General features: G+C 44.1%; 1 protein-coding gene across 8 annotated transcripts in view; it reads left to right on the top strand.

The window, feature by feature from the left end:
• Nucleotides 1–14,707, top strand: part of LOC147755990 (uncharacterized) — a 29,731-nt gene extending 15,024 nt beyond the window's left edge. For 3 of the 8 annotated variants that reach the window (XR_015327210.1, XR_015327209.1, XR_015327212.1), the window contains 2 exons: nt 12,779–12,816; nt 13,794–14,707. Coding sequence is in view for 3 of the 8 variants with exons in the window: in XM_086988244.1 (XP_086844370.1) it covers nt 7,122–7,243; nt 12,779–12,820; nt 13,794–13,965 (336 nt within the window). In the remaining 5 variants the exon portion in view is untranslated. Of the gene's footprint in view, nt 1–1,079; nt 7,244–12,778; nt 12,821–13,793 lie in introns of those variants that run through there. The other 5 variants (XR_015327208.1, XR_015327211.1, XM_086988245.1 and 2 more) reach the window with 3 other exon arrangements.
• Nucleotides 14,708–15,663: the final 956 nt, after the last annotated feature.

Below are 15,663 nucleotides of genomic sequence, written 5' to 3'. Positions count from 1 at the left end.
GGCATGACGCACCAAAATTTTACGCGCTCACATCACAAATGGCGATCATACTCGACGGAAATATCGGCCTAAGATTTAGTAAGACATCTCATAGCAACGCGGTGAGACGCCTGATAGAGAACGTGGAGTTGACGTTAATTCTAATTAACTTTAAATAATTGATGAAATTCGTTGTTGCTATCATGGTATATTCTTACTAAAACTATTATTACCACAAATAGTCTATATCGTTTTGCAGATGTGCGTTTAGGGACACGTTCGCTATGCTGATTGGTCGACGTTAGCTGATATTTATGATGGCTACAGTCTAAACAAGCGAATAAGAGGCACACACTAGACTCGAGCTACGCAGGCGCTGCGCGGAAAGACACATCTCATTTATTTGACTAATAAATAAAAAGTCGAGGCAGAAGATCTGTGTACAGAAGTTTTAACGTTCTACCGGAATGACTGAATTTCCGTATAAATGGTTGAATTCTATGCCTGGTATAGCTGTCTTGTATTTTTTCCTTTAGCAAGCCAGTTCATATGTACGCCATCTTGTACGAATGTTATATGGAAACCTTTCCTTGCTCACACGTACATACATGGAGATCTTACTAGCGCCGCTTGAACCAGCGCGTAACTATGATTGTTACACCGTGATATTATCGCTATGGTCAACAATGGAACATCGACAAAATGATCGCACTGGTCGACACTCTTGTTTGGCGTCGCTGCGTAACCATTGCAAGAATCGACTGCCACTGGCTGACTAGTTAGATGTATGAACAGCTGCCAAGCTGATAGACGTAACTATCCCATACAACATTTAGTTTAGGCTAAAGCGAAAGAGAAGAACGTTTGTCTGCGTGTATATATATCTATTATATTATGCAGTACGGAGATGTGGCCTTGCGAATGGGTTGGCTAGAGATAACGGCAGGCTAGCCGGCCATTGCTTCTACGCCACACAGAGAACACAATGCCCACGGTAACAGACTAGTACACACACGCACACACACAAATGAAGACACACGCACAAGCACACACGCATGCACGCACACACACACACACACACACACACACGCACGCACACACAACACACACACACGCACACACACACACACACACACCACACACACACACACACACACACACACACCACACACACACACACACACACACACACACACACACACACACACACACACACACACACACACACACACACACACACACACACACACACACACACACACACACACACACACACACACACACACACACACACACACACACACACACACACACACACCACACACACACACACACACACACACACACACACACACACACACACACACACACGAACGAACACACACACACACACACACACATACACACACGAACGAACACATACACACACATGCACGAACACAGACACACACATGCACGCATGATCACACACACGCACGAACACAAACACACACATGCACGCATGATCACACACACACACACACATACATGCACCCGCGATCACACACACACCCACACATGCACGCCCGATCACACACACCCACACATGCACGCACACACACACGCATATACACACTCACACATGTTAGCACACACTTACACATGTAAGCACTCACTCACACATGCACATAGTAACACACATACACACGCACGTACATACACAGACCCAAACATACCCACCCAAACACACACAGTCACAGTTACACACCCACGAACGCATACACACACATGCTCACACACGCACTCACATGCACCGTTAACACAAACTCACACCCACACTCACATATACACACACGCCTGCACCCGCACTCATACACACACACAAACGCACGCATACACATATATTCACGCACGAACACAAGTAGCCGAAATATTTGAGTTGGCAAAAGGTAAATGATTGCTCTATTACGTACAATGCGCCTCAGGACGAAAACCACACAATGCCGCCTCGATCAGTACTTAGCCCTACATGCTTTCCTGTTGGTTTAACTGTCTCGTGATGTTGGACCGGATATGTCCGTCGTTGAAAATGGTCAGGCGGTCGGTTGCTTTGATGTTATACCGGTTTCAACTGCAGCTGAGGATCGACGATAAATGTCGAAGCTAAATGCTAGATTTGGTTTGTTAGCTAGCGAAGTTCCTATGGCGTGAGCTACAAGAAGTTAGGTCGCAATGAGAATGGAAATAAAAGGAACATGCAGTTATTGCAGCAATAATAGCGGCAAAAGATGAATCGAGTACTTGAAGCTGATACGCGTACAGCCCAGAGGTAGTGAAAAGTAGATGGAAACTAGCGTGCGAATGGTTAATAAAGGGACTAACATGTTTAGGGGGCAGGTGCGTGTAGGTGCTACATAGTTACTCGAAAGTGAACCAGCACGAGACGCTAATCAAACACAAACTGATAGTCATTTAATATAGCAATGGTTATTCGGACTAGAAATTGCGTTGGTCAGTAACTATCGTTTTTATAACATTAGCGGACTTAAGGTGTCGAATATTGTTGGGGGCAAAGTTGATCTGATTGATGGTTGATTTTCATGTGTTTGGCTGGGAACGTTACGCTAAACGTTACATGTCATATAACCCCCCAAGACGTGCAGAGTGGATACGGTCATGAAATGCTCTGGTGTGCTCAATATATGTGCAAAAAGCTATTAATTTCTTAAACGTTTTTGTTGTGCTCAACACCTAGTTGGCCACGATGCTGAGCCTAAAGCGTTGATTTACTTTATTTGACTTAGCGTAAAATTTCTCGTTTTGGCCTGTCATCAGTAGGAGCAACTATTTGAGTAACATCTAGCAAATGTTGTTCAAACATTTGCTAGATGTTTTTCAAACTATAACAACACGTGGCCGACGAAACGATCATTTAGGCAGACAGCATACTTTGCAACAAGGCTGCAGCTGACAAAACGTTACCAACCGATCAGGGCTGCTTGACAGCTTCTTAGTATAAGAAAGTCACTCGTCTTGTACTAGAAATGTAGGATGTATGCTTTTATGCAACCTTGAACTTTGAAGTTATCTTTTATAGATACTGGAATGGCCTACATGTCACGAAAAGTTACGCATGCAGTCACATTTCTATATGTTCATCTTCTATCTCTCTATCGTATCTTTGTTTAGAAATAAATTAATTAAAAACTGAATGAAATCCGATCGGTACGTCCATTGCGAACAGAATAAGCACCATATTTTGCCAGTCCAGCTGCATAGAAAGTTCTATTCATCTTTTCACCGACTTTAACGGGTCACATTACATTAATTTAGTCGGCAAATTTGGCCTTTGGAAGGGGCAACAAATTCGCATCAAGTGGAGGATGAAACTGCCGATACGGGTAACATAATTCAAGAAATAGTAACTCCAAACTGCTCTACAAAACACTGCTGCCTTTAAAGGAAAAGGCAACAGCCGAGAAATCCGAAAGCCCCTTGCTCCCCAAATTATACTGTTCTCGGCGTGCGCGAAGGGAGTGTTGCGTACACGGCCACTGCTTTCTACTGCGTTCCTATCGATCGGAGTCCATTCGGCGGCCAGGAGTTTGCGAGAGAGGGCTTCGTGCAGTGCCCCATGCTGTATGCCTACCTGTTTGCCTGCCGGTAGAAGGACTTCTACCAGCCTAGACGTTCCCATAGCGCTTTTGAAATAGAGGCGGGATAGCGAGAAACAAAACAGATGGTGAAGGGAGCGTAGTGCGTGGTTCACTTATTTTTACGCAGAAAAGGTCGTCGTCAGCGGCGGCAGTGAATGTTTTGAACACTGGTGATATAAACTCGTGCGCGCCAACTACGTCGAGGGTGAATACAGCGCTACGATGATAACGGAACGGGCCATCTATGCCGAAATTCAGCAGCGGCAGTAGCAACAGCAACAAGATTTAAGACTGTCGTTTTACAACAGTATAGCGGAACAGGTCCCGTGTCGCTAAACATTTCAGCTATGTTTTGGCCTAACAGCAAATTGAACACGAGGCAGAGACGTATACAGTGAAAAAGGCCCGTGCGTTGCAGCATATCTGCTTCTGTTCCAGATTCTTTGGTTGCTCTTGATCACGGCGAAATTTTTGGACAGAGCATAGGAGATGCTCGGAACAACTAGTACAACAGTTCGGCCATAGCGAAGGCTACGGCGGTACCCCATTCAGCGGTGGTGGGTTGAGTGGGTGAGGAGAAGATCAAAGGCGACGCTTTCACTTGATTAAAATTAGAGAAGGAGGAAACGAAAATAATATGCATTGCTGAACGATTCAAAACAGAAATGCTTGAGAAGCTTTTTGAGTTATGTGGTGTGTGCCGTATGGTGTAAAGCTATAAAAGGTTTGCGGCAAGATCGACGAAGCTGGGACGAAAGAAAGGGAATGCGTATAATAATGCAATAACAATGGGTAACGGTCCTGACACGAACTACCAGTGAGGTACGTCGCACCTGATGGACACGAAGGCGAGGGCCTGCCACTACGATGAATGCTTTCTTTCAGCCAGTGCAGACGACCGCCAAGTGTCAGCTTCCCCACAAACAGGACTTCGAGTTGTCATTTTCCGTACCGTCACCTTGGACTTCTTGCCGTCACTTGTTGCATAGCAGGGCAGAGGATAAAAACTCAACCGCGCTGGGGTCGGTTATGACGCATACGGAGCGGGTGGTATAGGTTGCAACATAATCATATCGCCTGTTTATTAGTTACGACAAAATGACAACATTCGTTTAGATACGATTTTTTTGTAAGTCCATATTCCAGAACATACTTGCATGATCAGCTACCTGGCTTTACAATGTTTCACCATAGCATACAAAATTTAAATGAACGAGTCGAACGCGGACTGCAACTCGATAATCAGGGAAAATTGACGTTACTGAAGTGTCTAAGCTTGAAAGCTTCTGCCTGACGTTCGTGGCATCATAAGACCTGTGTTCTTCGCGAATCGTTGGAGCCATCGTGTTGATTTCCACGTTACCCGCCGCTAAGACTGTGTCGGAGCACTGGAATCGTATTTTCAGTTACTTGCGAGGTCTCTAAGCCAGTTTCTCCCCCTCTGATGCATACAAACCTGCTCTCTCACCTTTCCGTTTTAGCAAGAACTGACCCTTTTTTCAACGATCGCATGCCTGTTACGACAAGAGTCCATGGAACCTAGTTTGTCATCAATATGTTGCACGCGCCAGATATTCGCTCTCCTGTTAGCTCAAAATGACAATAAACAAGAAGTACGAATTTTGAGTAATTGCAATAGCGGTGGTGGTGTGGGCAAATAAGTCGGATGCGTGGCTTGTTTTTTTGCTGGCCAGCGGAATAGGACGAAAGACATATTCCTCAACGATGGAGCCATAGCTTTCGTTCCGAAGTGAGCTAGACGCTGTTTTTAAAACTGTATTCCAAAGGGAATAGAATACGTAAAACTGTAAACATAGGAAAAACTTAAATCATTACGTAGATCGACATATGCCTCCTTATGGGTCAACAAATCGTAACCATGAACGAGAATCCCGAAAGTCAGTGTCTAAATCGGCTATCGAATCTGGTCTCGGTGACAATATTGATTATGTCTGTAGTGGGAATTGGAAGTGAAAAGTGTGTTTTGAAGCGTGGCGAATGTCGCAATTGATAATTTGAATTATTGTGTTTATATAATATAGACGGACTGGCTTAGCGGATCAATTTTTTATACCCGTAACTTTGTGTCGTTTCGTCTGTTCGAAAGTAAAATGTCGTCTGTCTTAAATGTACCAAATTATGCTTCAGATTAAAGTTCCTGTTGCCTACACGTCTGAGTAATCCTACAGCTTCACAGCTACAGATATCTCGATTCGTTCACAAACCGTCTATAGTTTCAGTTTCTTAATTGAGAAATTCAGATAAATCTTTACATGATCAATCGTTTATGATTCTTAAATCGTCGACCACCATCTTGATAGAGCTGCTTGAGTGCGTATAGCTTTCTTGCTCTATTTTGTAGTAATAACAGATGATTCTAAGTTCGTTCTCCATTGATATTACATACTTGCTTCTGCTGCTTTGTTATCACTACGCAAGTGCCTGTTGCGTGTCTACCCACAGGCGGACGGCGAAGAATCAACGCTTACTGACTCACCTTTACATAATAACAACACCCTCATGATGGCTAGTTGAACTCAACTAGACAGACGGACTTCAAGATGGTACCGCCGAGCTCCCCTTCCGTTCCGCAGCCGGCGCTGCTACCAATATTAATTCAAGATGACTACAAAGACATAATCTTAACTTCTTGTTCGTCGTCGGTTCTTTCACCATCACAGACTGCATATGCTCCTATGTGTCAACATTATCATCAACCAGACCATAGACGCTTGCTCGGTCGTCGGTTAATCTATTGTAGCCGGTCTGTCGCGATTGCTTTTGTCTCTTTTTGCTTCACGTCGATGACGCTACATCATTGCCCCCATGCCGACTTTGTGTTAGCTTCATTGATGCTAATGATGGCGGCCACGGCGACGACGACGACGACGTCGTCGTCTACCTCTTGATCAGCTACTGCCTCGGCGAGTTTTCTAGTTGACGTCAGCAGCTCTGCCGCTAAACGCCTCATGACCGAGCAGGCCCTCACCGTTCACCTTGTGCCTCAGCCTGTGGTGCAGCATTGGCGTAGCACAGTGCACAGAACGACGATCTGCACAGCGTTTGAAGCTTCGCTATCCTTTGAAAGTACGAACATCAACCATCGCCGAATTTCAACCGACGGAGACTTCTAACAGCAACGGCTGCAGAATTGCATTTAAATTGCTACGCGACGAATACTGCCACCAGCGGCAGCGCGGGAAAGATGCAGAATAGAATGAGCGGTGGCGGCGACGGCGACGACAGCAGCGGCATATCAGTAACCCGGACGCGTCGAGTAGTTTTGACTGGTAGTGATGCAGCCACAGTACAGACTTTGACGCTGGTCATTGACCTCTATTACGTACCCTCTGGGTGGCAACAAGCGGCGTCACTTCGTTACCATCGAATGCTTTGGTTGCATGTCTGTCTGTCTTCCTGCCGGCCGCCTTGCCCTTCCCTGGACTACGCTTGCACTTGGTCGTCGGTACCTTTCGATCCAGTGTAGAGGGCCAATGTTAGGGTGAAATGCGTGCACTCGGAAGTTGTCAAGAAGCATGGACCCAACGCTTTATTGTCTGCAACAGTTTTAAATGCGGAGATAGGTTAGCACATGTTCACTGGTACCGAGGGCGAACTCGCGTATCGAGGTAAATTCAAGGTTAACACGCCCAACAAGCCTGAAAAGAATCAGTAGACTGAATAAAAATGCAATTTCTATTTAGATTTATTCGAGTCGATTGTTAGAAACCCGTGACGTATTTACCATAAGCATCTCTGGGGGGCTTTTGGCTGGCATCGAATAGATAGAGAGGCTTCTTTAGTGTTGTGTGAAACGACTGGCTTGTAATAACACAATGGTAATTAGCATTATCAGTATATAATATATTGGTATGGTTACGAACATCGATATGCGTATATTTTGTAATTAAATAATTACGACATTCACAGACGGGCCGCTACGCTATGACAGTATAATTTTTTTTTGATCCGGCGCTGGACAGCTACTCTCCTGCAGTGTTTTGTAACTAATAAGTTCTTCTAGAACGAGCAAGTTCTCTCGATAACGTTATCTGTATAGGAGACGACCGCGTAGTAACAAATTGTTGTTGAGATAATTAGTTGTTTGTGATCTTAACTACACACTGTTGGCTATTAGAGTGTGCTTAGGATATCGAGGACGGGTAACAGGTTCTACGGGATCAGATTTGTGCAATTGTTCCGACTTAAAAACATAGATCTTTCTGAGACTTTCATCCTGGTGTTTTTTGACTGTGCGTGTGATTATCTAAGCATGCTGGCCGCTTGTGATTGCCTGCGCGTATTCTGTTCTGGCTGATTAAGGCTGGCTTTGTGCAGACATGGTGTGACTACATATATATATATATACTGCTAGAAATTGGCAACAATTTAGCAAAAGGGAAACAGCCATCTGTTTACTATTTGTTATCATAAAGTATGTGTGGCATTGTACGATGCGTGAGGCAAATGCGTCGATACAACACAAACCGGTTGATTTTTAGTGCGAAAATGATATGTCTACGCCAAGATTCGAACCTGGACCACCGTTCGTTCCTTAATCACTTTGAAAAGCGCGCTCTTTTGTGGTGGAATCGGGAGCCAAAAGCGAAACGGATATGGTTAGATGCGTCGAAGATTATTATCCGGTGCAAATGTTTTGGAAAGCGAAAATATATGAAAATGAACGACGTCTACAAAAAAAATCCCCATGTGGGTTTTAGTCGCTCTAAACTGGGCAGACCGCTTTAGAAAAATGACGTGAACAGGAAACACACTCGTATTCGAGTGTTGTATATTCATTGGCAGTAATCTAATAGTTGTTACTATAATGTAATGTAACAAACATTCACGGAGGTAATCGTTCAAACGAAGCCACAAAAAAGCAGCTGACAGTAATGATAATAATTAGATGATGAATTAACCCCATTTCATAAATATGAGTTGTTTTTTTTCCTTGTTTCTATCTAGTTCTTGTCGAGTAGAAATAGAGGTCACGTATGCGGACAAAAAACGTTCCACGCAGACCAATTTTCACTTACAAAAAATATCAACATTAGCTATCGGGAACACCAAATAAATGTTTATTATCAGGGTGCAATTCCGACTCGCTTCATTTGCGTGGATAGAAGCACGTAGCTTATCAGGCCCCCCATCCGCGGCAAGGCATCGTTATCCCTGTAAAAATTCCGTTCTCTATGGGGTGTCACAATTGAACGCGACAGCCAGCCCAGACGTTAGATGAACGTACTACTTTCCGGCACCAACGAGCCTCTTTGGAGTACCCAATATATTAGAATGGGTATTTTTTGCCCGCTGTTTTTTCTTCCGTTTCATACTAGTTTGTTTTGTTGTTTGTTTATTCATCGAGTACGCATCGGAAATCGATTGGGTTATTTTGTCGTTGTCATCATCGTCGTCGTCGTCGTCGTTGGCATTCATTATAACTGAGCAGTTGCGTCTAGCGTTTTTGTTTCAGTGTTGTCGATCGTACGTCATTCGCTCATCGGTGTGGAAGTTGAGCAGAACAACCCTTACCGCCGGGTCGGATTATACCCGTTAAAAGGGGAATAGGAACCAGTATTGCAGATAAACTTGAAGAATACGTTTGAATTTACCCAAAACAACAAAAAAAACCACAGCGATTCTGCAGGGTTTGTTAACCAGCCGATAGGTGAACAACAAGGCCACAACATATAATATTCGCAACTGTTAACATGCTCTAAAACGGACAAGTAATTAGCTGGTAGAAAAACTTCCGCCTAGCGAAACTCTTTATGGAAAATGTCTGATTACTATAAACAAGCCGTATTAGATAGGTTAGTTTTGGCGCAGTATCAAACGATGAAGACTAACCGAAGACTCAGCATACACTGAAAGATATTAGCGTCAGACCTGATAACGAATGAGGAAATGAGGACTTGACGATTTGTTCAGCTTTCTACCAGGTCTTTCTACTTTGCGTTACGGATAGATGATCATCATACGTAATCCCCATAGATGTCTCTTTGTTAGCAGATTTTATTTTTTTTTTTATTATGTCTCTATGTATTGGTATAGTTAGATGTGCAATTGCCGGAGCCGCGACAGTTGCCAAGTAAAGGCAACTGTTCTCGGCACCACGACGACTCCTTGGCCTGCTGTGTTTTATGGGGTGCGCGTTTTTTAGCCTGATTAACTTTGAAACCGTAAACTAATATCACCACCAGCAACAGTAAAAGCGTCGCCTGAAACGGGTAGTTATCTATGTAGGGTCTTGTTGGCTAACGTTGGTCGCGTGTCCCTGTGGGATACAAATGTTTCTTTGAAGTTTTAGCAGCTTAGCGTGTCCCCAAGTCGAACTATACGCGTAACACGCGCCCGTCGCTGGGAACGAATTTGGCCGGAATGGGAATTGGGAATTGTTAGACTAGGAAATCGACAAGGGAGTCTGCCAGGACACAACCAGGAGTAGTAGTAGCAATATTGGTTATTGCCACAGCAATTCAGGACACTAAACAGGGGGTTGAAGATCCCCAGAGCTCGGGATCACCTCATCCTTCATGAACGAGGCAAGCTCATGGACAAACAGGAGCAGGCAGCGGAGCACGCTCTTTATCGACGAACCGACCGACAGATCGCCCGATCAACCAGGGCGTATAAATAGCATTAGCCACGACAAGCTACAGTTGGCTTAAGCTACACATGCCTGTAGGTATGGTGGTATAAAGCGGTAGAGTTCTATGATGGAGATGGCTGTTGTGCTATGGTACAACTTGCAGGACTACCAGGACACTCACCCTGGCAGTAGTGCTACTACCATTGCCACTAACGCCGCCGCCGCCGCCGCCGAGCTCGCATAGGCGTGCGAGAACATATGGCGCTCCGTTAGACTTCTTTAGCACGGGAATTCTATACTGGGGCTACCAGAGTATAGCGCTCGCTTGCCGGCCGCTAGAAGAGAGGAGACGCATACATATGAGGGAGCAACCCGGAGTTGAGCGGGGCCACGCGCGTTCGTCGACGCCGTTCTTAGCTCGGCAGAGGTTCTAGGATGGGATTGGGTTGTTGGAGGTGCCGGGTTGAGTAGCTGGAGTAGGCAGCTGACGACGCTCCCTCTTTGAGCTGGACTCGAGGCTTGGTTCCTTTGCTAGGTTTTCAGTTTGCGAATGTTAGTTTCTGTTACAGCTGTCTGTTTCCTAGCCTCAAGCTGTGCTGTTGGGGTAGGATCTGAGCCGCCCGATGCGCGGAGTCTCCCTTTCGCTCCTCAATTTCATACTCCTAAGAGGCCTCAAGCCGGGGGAGAGGGAGCAGCCTGTGTGAACAGCCGGTTCGCCCAGCGCCCGCGTCCCAACTTGAAGCCAGAAAAAGAAAGATGCTTAGGGCGAAGTCTAACCGCTTCGCTCTCAGAATATTGGCATTTGTAAAATCTCCATTAGAATATAGCACTTTTGCGCATTATATAATAATTAGTTAACACGGAAGTAAACAGGCAACGGGGAGCAAGCTATCACCTTCTTGAGGATGATCATCATTTTTAGCGGTCTACCTCGCTGGTATCCATTTGTTCCAACTAGATAAAGGGCTATTTTACCTAGATGCGTCAAACCCCATTCTGACCAAATGGTGCTGAACGATAAAATTATGTAGGCTACGCTTGTGCTGTAATAAAACAACTGGATAAATTTCATAGTCCAATATATTAGGCGGTAACATGTGCTAGGTGTAATTCGACGATCAAACGTTGAAATGTTTTTTTAAGGTGCCGGTGCTTGTAATTAGAAGGAGATCCGAACTCCACTCAGGGGTACTTTCTTCGTATGCTCGAAGCAATGCGATTTTGTGGACGCGCGCGCGCGCGCGGACGCGCGTGAACGAGTCCTTGCAAAGACTCGGCGTGGGAAAGATGTGGTACTCAACCTAAATAAGCAAGATCCATGGGGATACTGTAAGCGAATAGTAGGTAGTACAAAACTCGCACTCCTTTCGACATAGTGAAATCTGGTTGACTACAGACAGGGAAGGACTGTCCAGGTATCTTATTATTATTAGGAGAAACATGACGCTATAGTTAGTCATTAGCGTGTGACAAATAACCAAATGTTTGACTGATAAGTAGCGATTATAAGAAACACGCATCGATTCTTGATAAAGGATTCTTGATACTTGACAACGTGGCAGGTTCGAGTCGGGCCAAGGTTGAAACTAGACTTCGAGACCATCATAGGGGACGTTTGTACATTCCTAATATGGTGGAATAGTTCATTTCATTGTGCTAGTGCTGAGCACGTTATCTCAAACAGCATTTCACTGATCTGCGGTTGCTTAACGGGTCCAAAAGAATACAAATCAAGAGATACCGTCGAATAACGTTGTGGTGAAATCGATAGCCTAGAGACGAATTGTTTAATTTACGCCAGTAAGGACCGCTAAAACAGGTCAGATCACGTAAGCAACGTTCAAGATCTCGAAGTAAATGTAGATTTGTAAGGGGGCCTACTTACTGAACATACCATAGAAGCGCCAGGTAAGCCTATTGCGGCGCGACCGAGAACTTCGTATTTATGCATAACCGTCCAATCGTACCGTTCGATACTCTTTTTGATCGAATTATTTTTACTGAGAAATTTCTCTTTACCATAGATCTTGCCGTGGTTTGTAGATCGCATTCATATATTCTGGCATAATGTTATCTAGAATGGTAATTTACGGGAAATTCTTAGGTACCTGCAGTTAGAACGAACCGCCTAGTGGTAGCAGGAGCTGCGTGAAAATATCTATGTACAAGTTTAATAACTCTCAACTCTATTGATCATGGTGGGAGTACGGTTGCTACGGAACGATATATTGTGATGCATATATTTTTAGTGGGTTTGGTTAAACAAAATGCGGATTGGTTCAGATCTTATGGTTAATTTTACATGGACATGAAGTTATAACAGGGCAGGGACAAGGTTTTTAATATTAAAAGGAACACAGGATGTGACAAAGATATTACGATTAACCTAGCTTAGTTAGGTACTGCCTTAGAAATGAAACGGCTTACTACCTATAGCGTATTGTGATGAACATTTGAATTTACCTTTCTGTAAGATTCGTATAGGCAGTCTCGTTTGAAGGGAATATGGCCCAACGATTTGAACCCGGATCTATTCTAACCTGTTTTCCTATTATGTGTTTTATTACAGACTTCCGGTTCCGGCTTTTTCTGACATAACAGTGAAGGGTGGGTAAGTCATCGACGGCCTAAATGCTTACCGGTCTCACTCGTACAAATCTGTGAACGCGATAAATTTTCCGCAACGTAACATCTCTTAAACAGCAATAGAAATTCCATATTAATTTAACTTTTATTAGACACAGCACAGCTTTATCACCTAGGTATCTTAGGTTAGGACAGCGGATTTTTAGCACAGTGAAGTACAAGTTCACAAGGTGCTGTAGTCTGAAACAATTAAGTGGAACCTAAAATCCGATTGGGCTTATTATATATATATATATATATCTATCAGCATTTTTCACGGCATACGAGTTACATTATATGCATAATGTTTACGTACGCGCTATCCGTAACAATAAAAATAGTAAGCCGATATATGCTCCGATGGCCTCGGGTACGCGCAGTGATGTGAGACGCTGGTAGTGCAAATAAATGAGTTCTTTATCTGAAGACAACGATACATTTTTGCGGACAAACTTTGTCATCCTCCGAACTACATTCGGGGGGCAGTCAGGACCCGAAAGCGCATACCAAGAGTGCCGATCGCTGAGGGTGTAAATATACTTTAATCTTGCTCCCACTATTTCTATGACGGCAGATCTGTGAGGTGGGGGCAGTTTTTAGAGACAAGTGCTGCAAGTCGCTTGCAGACTTAAGGGACAGTGTTGTGGGATCGGCGAATGATGCCAGCTGTTAACGCCAGTCAGCATCTAACCCGTTATTGTGGAACTCCTTCGTTTACAACATGACTACACCTGACATGTCAAAAACACGAAAGTCCGCTTAGTTTTGATCATTTTTAAATCGGGTTAACTAGAGCATGCATTTTATGACTACTATTTTTTTCTGGGTTTTTCGTGACGTTTTCCATTACATCAGCTGTGCTAAAAAGGAGAAAGACTAACAGGAACAGAACAACACAGTTCCGTTCATGCTTCGGCTTTCGTTATGCTAACTGTAAAAATTTTTTGATTAAATTACAGAGGAACGCGCATTTATTTTGGCGAGTACCGATTACTACATCTGAAGAGATTTTTGGGTCAGTCCAACCTCAAAGATCAATTTTCTGAGCAATGTGTTCAGAGATGTGTGTTCTCTCTCAGTTGCCTCGCCAGTTCATCGCGACGGACAGGAGAAAAAAGGCCTTTCTGGTAGAGGCCACAATAGTCAGGGCGATTCCAGTTATTGTTGTCTAAGCAGACGATTTAATAGCTATGGCTGCTTACACTCGGTGCCGATCCTCTCTGATCTCATATCTCGCTTTGGTTATGAGGGATTGGGCAGAGGCCGAATCCGTGGCCTGAAACGAAGTTTCTTATGCTTCTGGGCAATGTCTAATTTTCTAGCTATTATATGAAAAGTGAAAAAAAATACTAGACGAGCCTCATAGGCATACTTTGATACAGACGATAAAGTACAACCTCTAAACAGAGAATGGCGTTTTTCAAGAATGTCGTGAAGACTATTGAGCCGATAAGAAGAGTGGACACGGTGGGAAAGTGACGGACCCCCTATCGCTCTTTTCGGCGACAGTATCGCTCTGACTTATCTCCCTGGCTTATTCTAATACAATGCCGAGTAGAGAAAGGGCCGTGTACGATCAGAATGCAATGAAATGAAGTGAACTTCGATGAGAACTGCCGGTTCAAAAAATTTAACTTCTTTGGCTAGCTGTACCGGTCCTTGCTTCTTGCTTAGTCTACTAGAAGGAATCAATGTCTTGGTAGCGAAGGTTGACAAAAGATTTAGCAACATGTAGTGAACAACGAACGTCTAGGCAGTATCGTAGCTTTTGATGACGCTTTGTTAAGCCGAGATTTCTGCGCAGAAGATTCCCCTGTGGTCAGACAGGACAGATCAAATAAAGCATCCCTCATTGGTATATTTTATACTCTAAGACTCGTTTTACGTTTTGTTAGGTAGGTCGCCTATTGCATATCGAACTCTGTGAACTGTTGAACATTATAACTAAGGGGGCAAAAAACGCACCGGCAGAATCCATTTCAGTCGTGAGAGGCCCTCCGTCACTTCAGTGCCAAATTGGGAATTGAAGTGAAAACCCGGTTGTCAATGATTGTTTGATTGAACTATTTTCTGTTACTAAGTACGAAGTTTCTGGTATCGCTTGCCGTGTAGACATAGGGCCCTCCAACCGGATTTCTGTAGAATATCGTAGCTTAAAGATAGTGGAAATAAGAAGCAGCTGCTTTATGTACGCTGTTCAATGAAACGCATTACTAACTATGCTAGGCAGTCGCCGAAGATTCATTGTTGGTTACCATCTCAGCATTTTGTTATCGACAGCAGTACGGATTGTCAAATACGTCCCCTCCCTGTTTTTCTGCTATATTATGTGGCCTACCATAGAAATCTTAGAGACATTAACACAGGATTACGTAATTTGCTTTAACGTTTCTACCAGTATCCTCACTATCGTACTTCAATGATGTTTCAGGTCGATTTTAGTAAAATGCATGAACAATGTTAAGCCGATGACGAACAGCTTGTAGTTCGTTTACTAGTATCATTCCCTGCGTTTGTTCGATTTAAACACAGACACTTTATGATAGACGACAGTATGAGTGAGTTGATTGTTTTATCCTGCCATCTATGTCGGTAAGCGACGAATAAATGTGAGAGCCGCTATGGAAAAGAGTTCTACCGGCTGTGGGGAAGGAACAGGTGTCGGAGCGAACCTATAGGAGGTCAAGGCCGTCCAGGCCGCTACTAAAATGATAAACGTACACCCTTTACAATGGTCGCCAGCTACATGCTATTAAGCAAAGCTTTTGCCCGCACGTAGAACGTGTCATCCAGGCTGCGTGACGATTGGACTTCTATTCGGTGGAAATG

The sequence above is a fragment of the Varroa destructor genome, unplaced genomic scaffold, assembly GCF_002443255.2.
Source record: "Varroa destructor unplaced genomic scaffold, Vdes_3.0 BEIS01000004.1, whole genome shotgun sequence".
NCBI classification, from domain to species: domain Eukaryota; kingdom Metazoa; phylum Arthropoda; class Arachnida; order Mesostigmata; family Varroidae; genus Varroa; species Varroa destructor.
The sequence above is the reverse complement of the archived record's forward strand: the minus strand, read 5'-3'. Positions and strand labels throughout refer to the sequence as shown.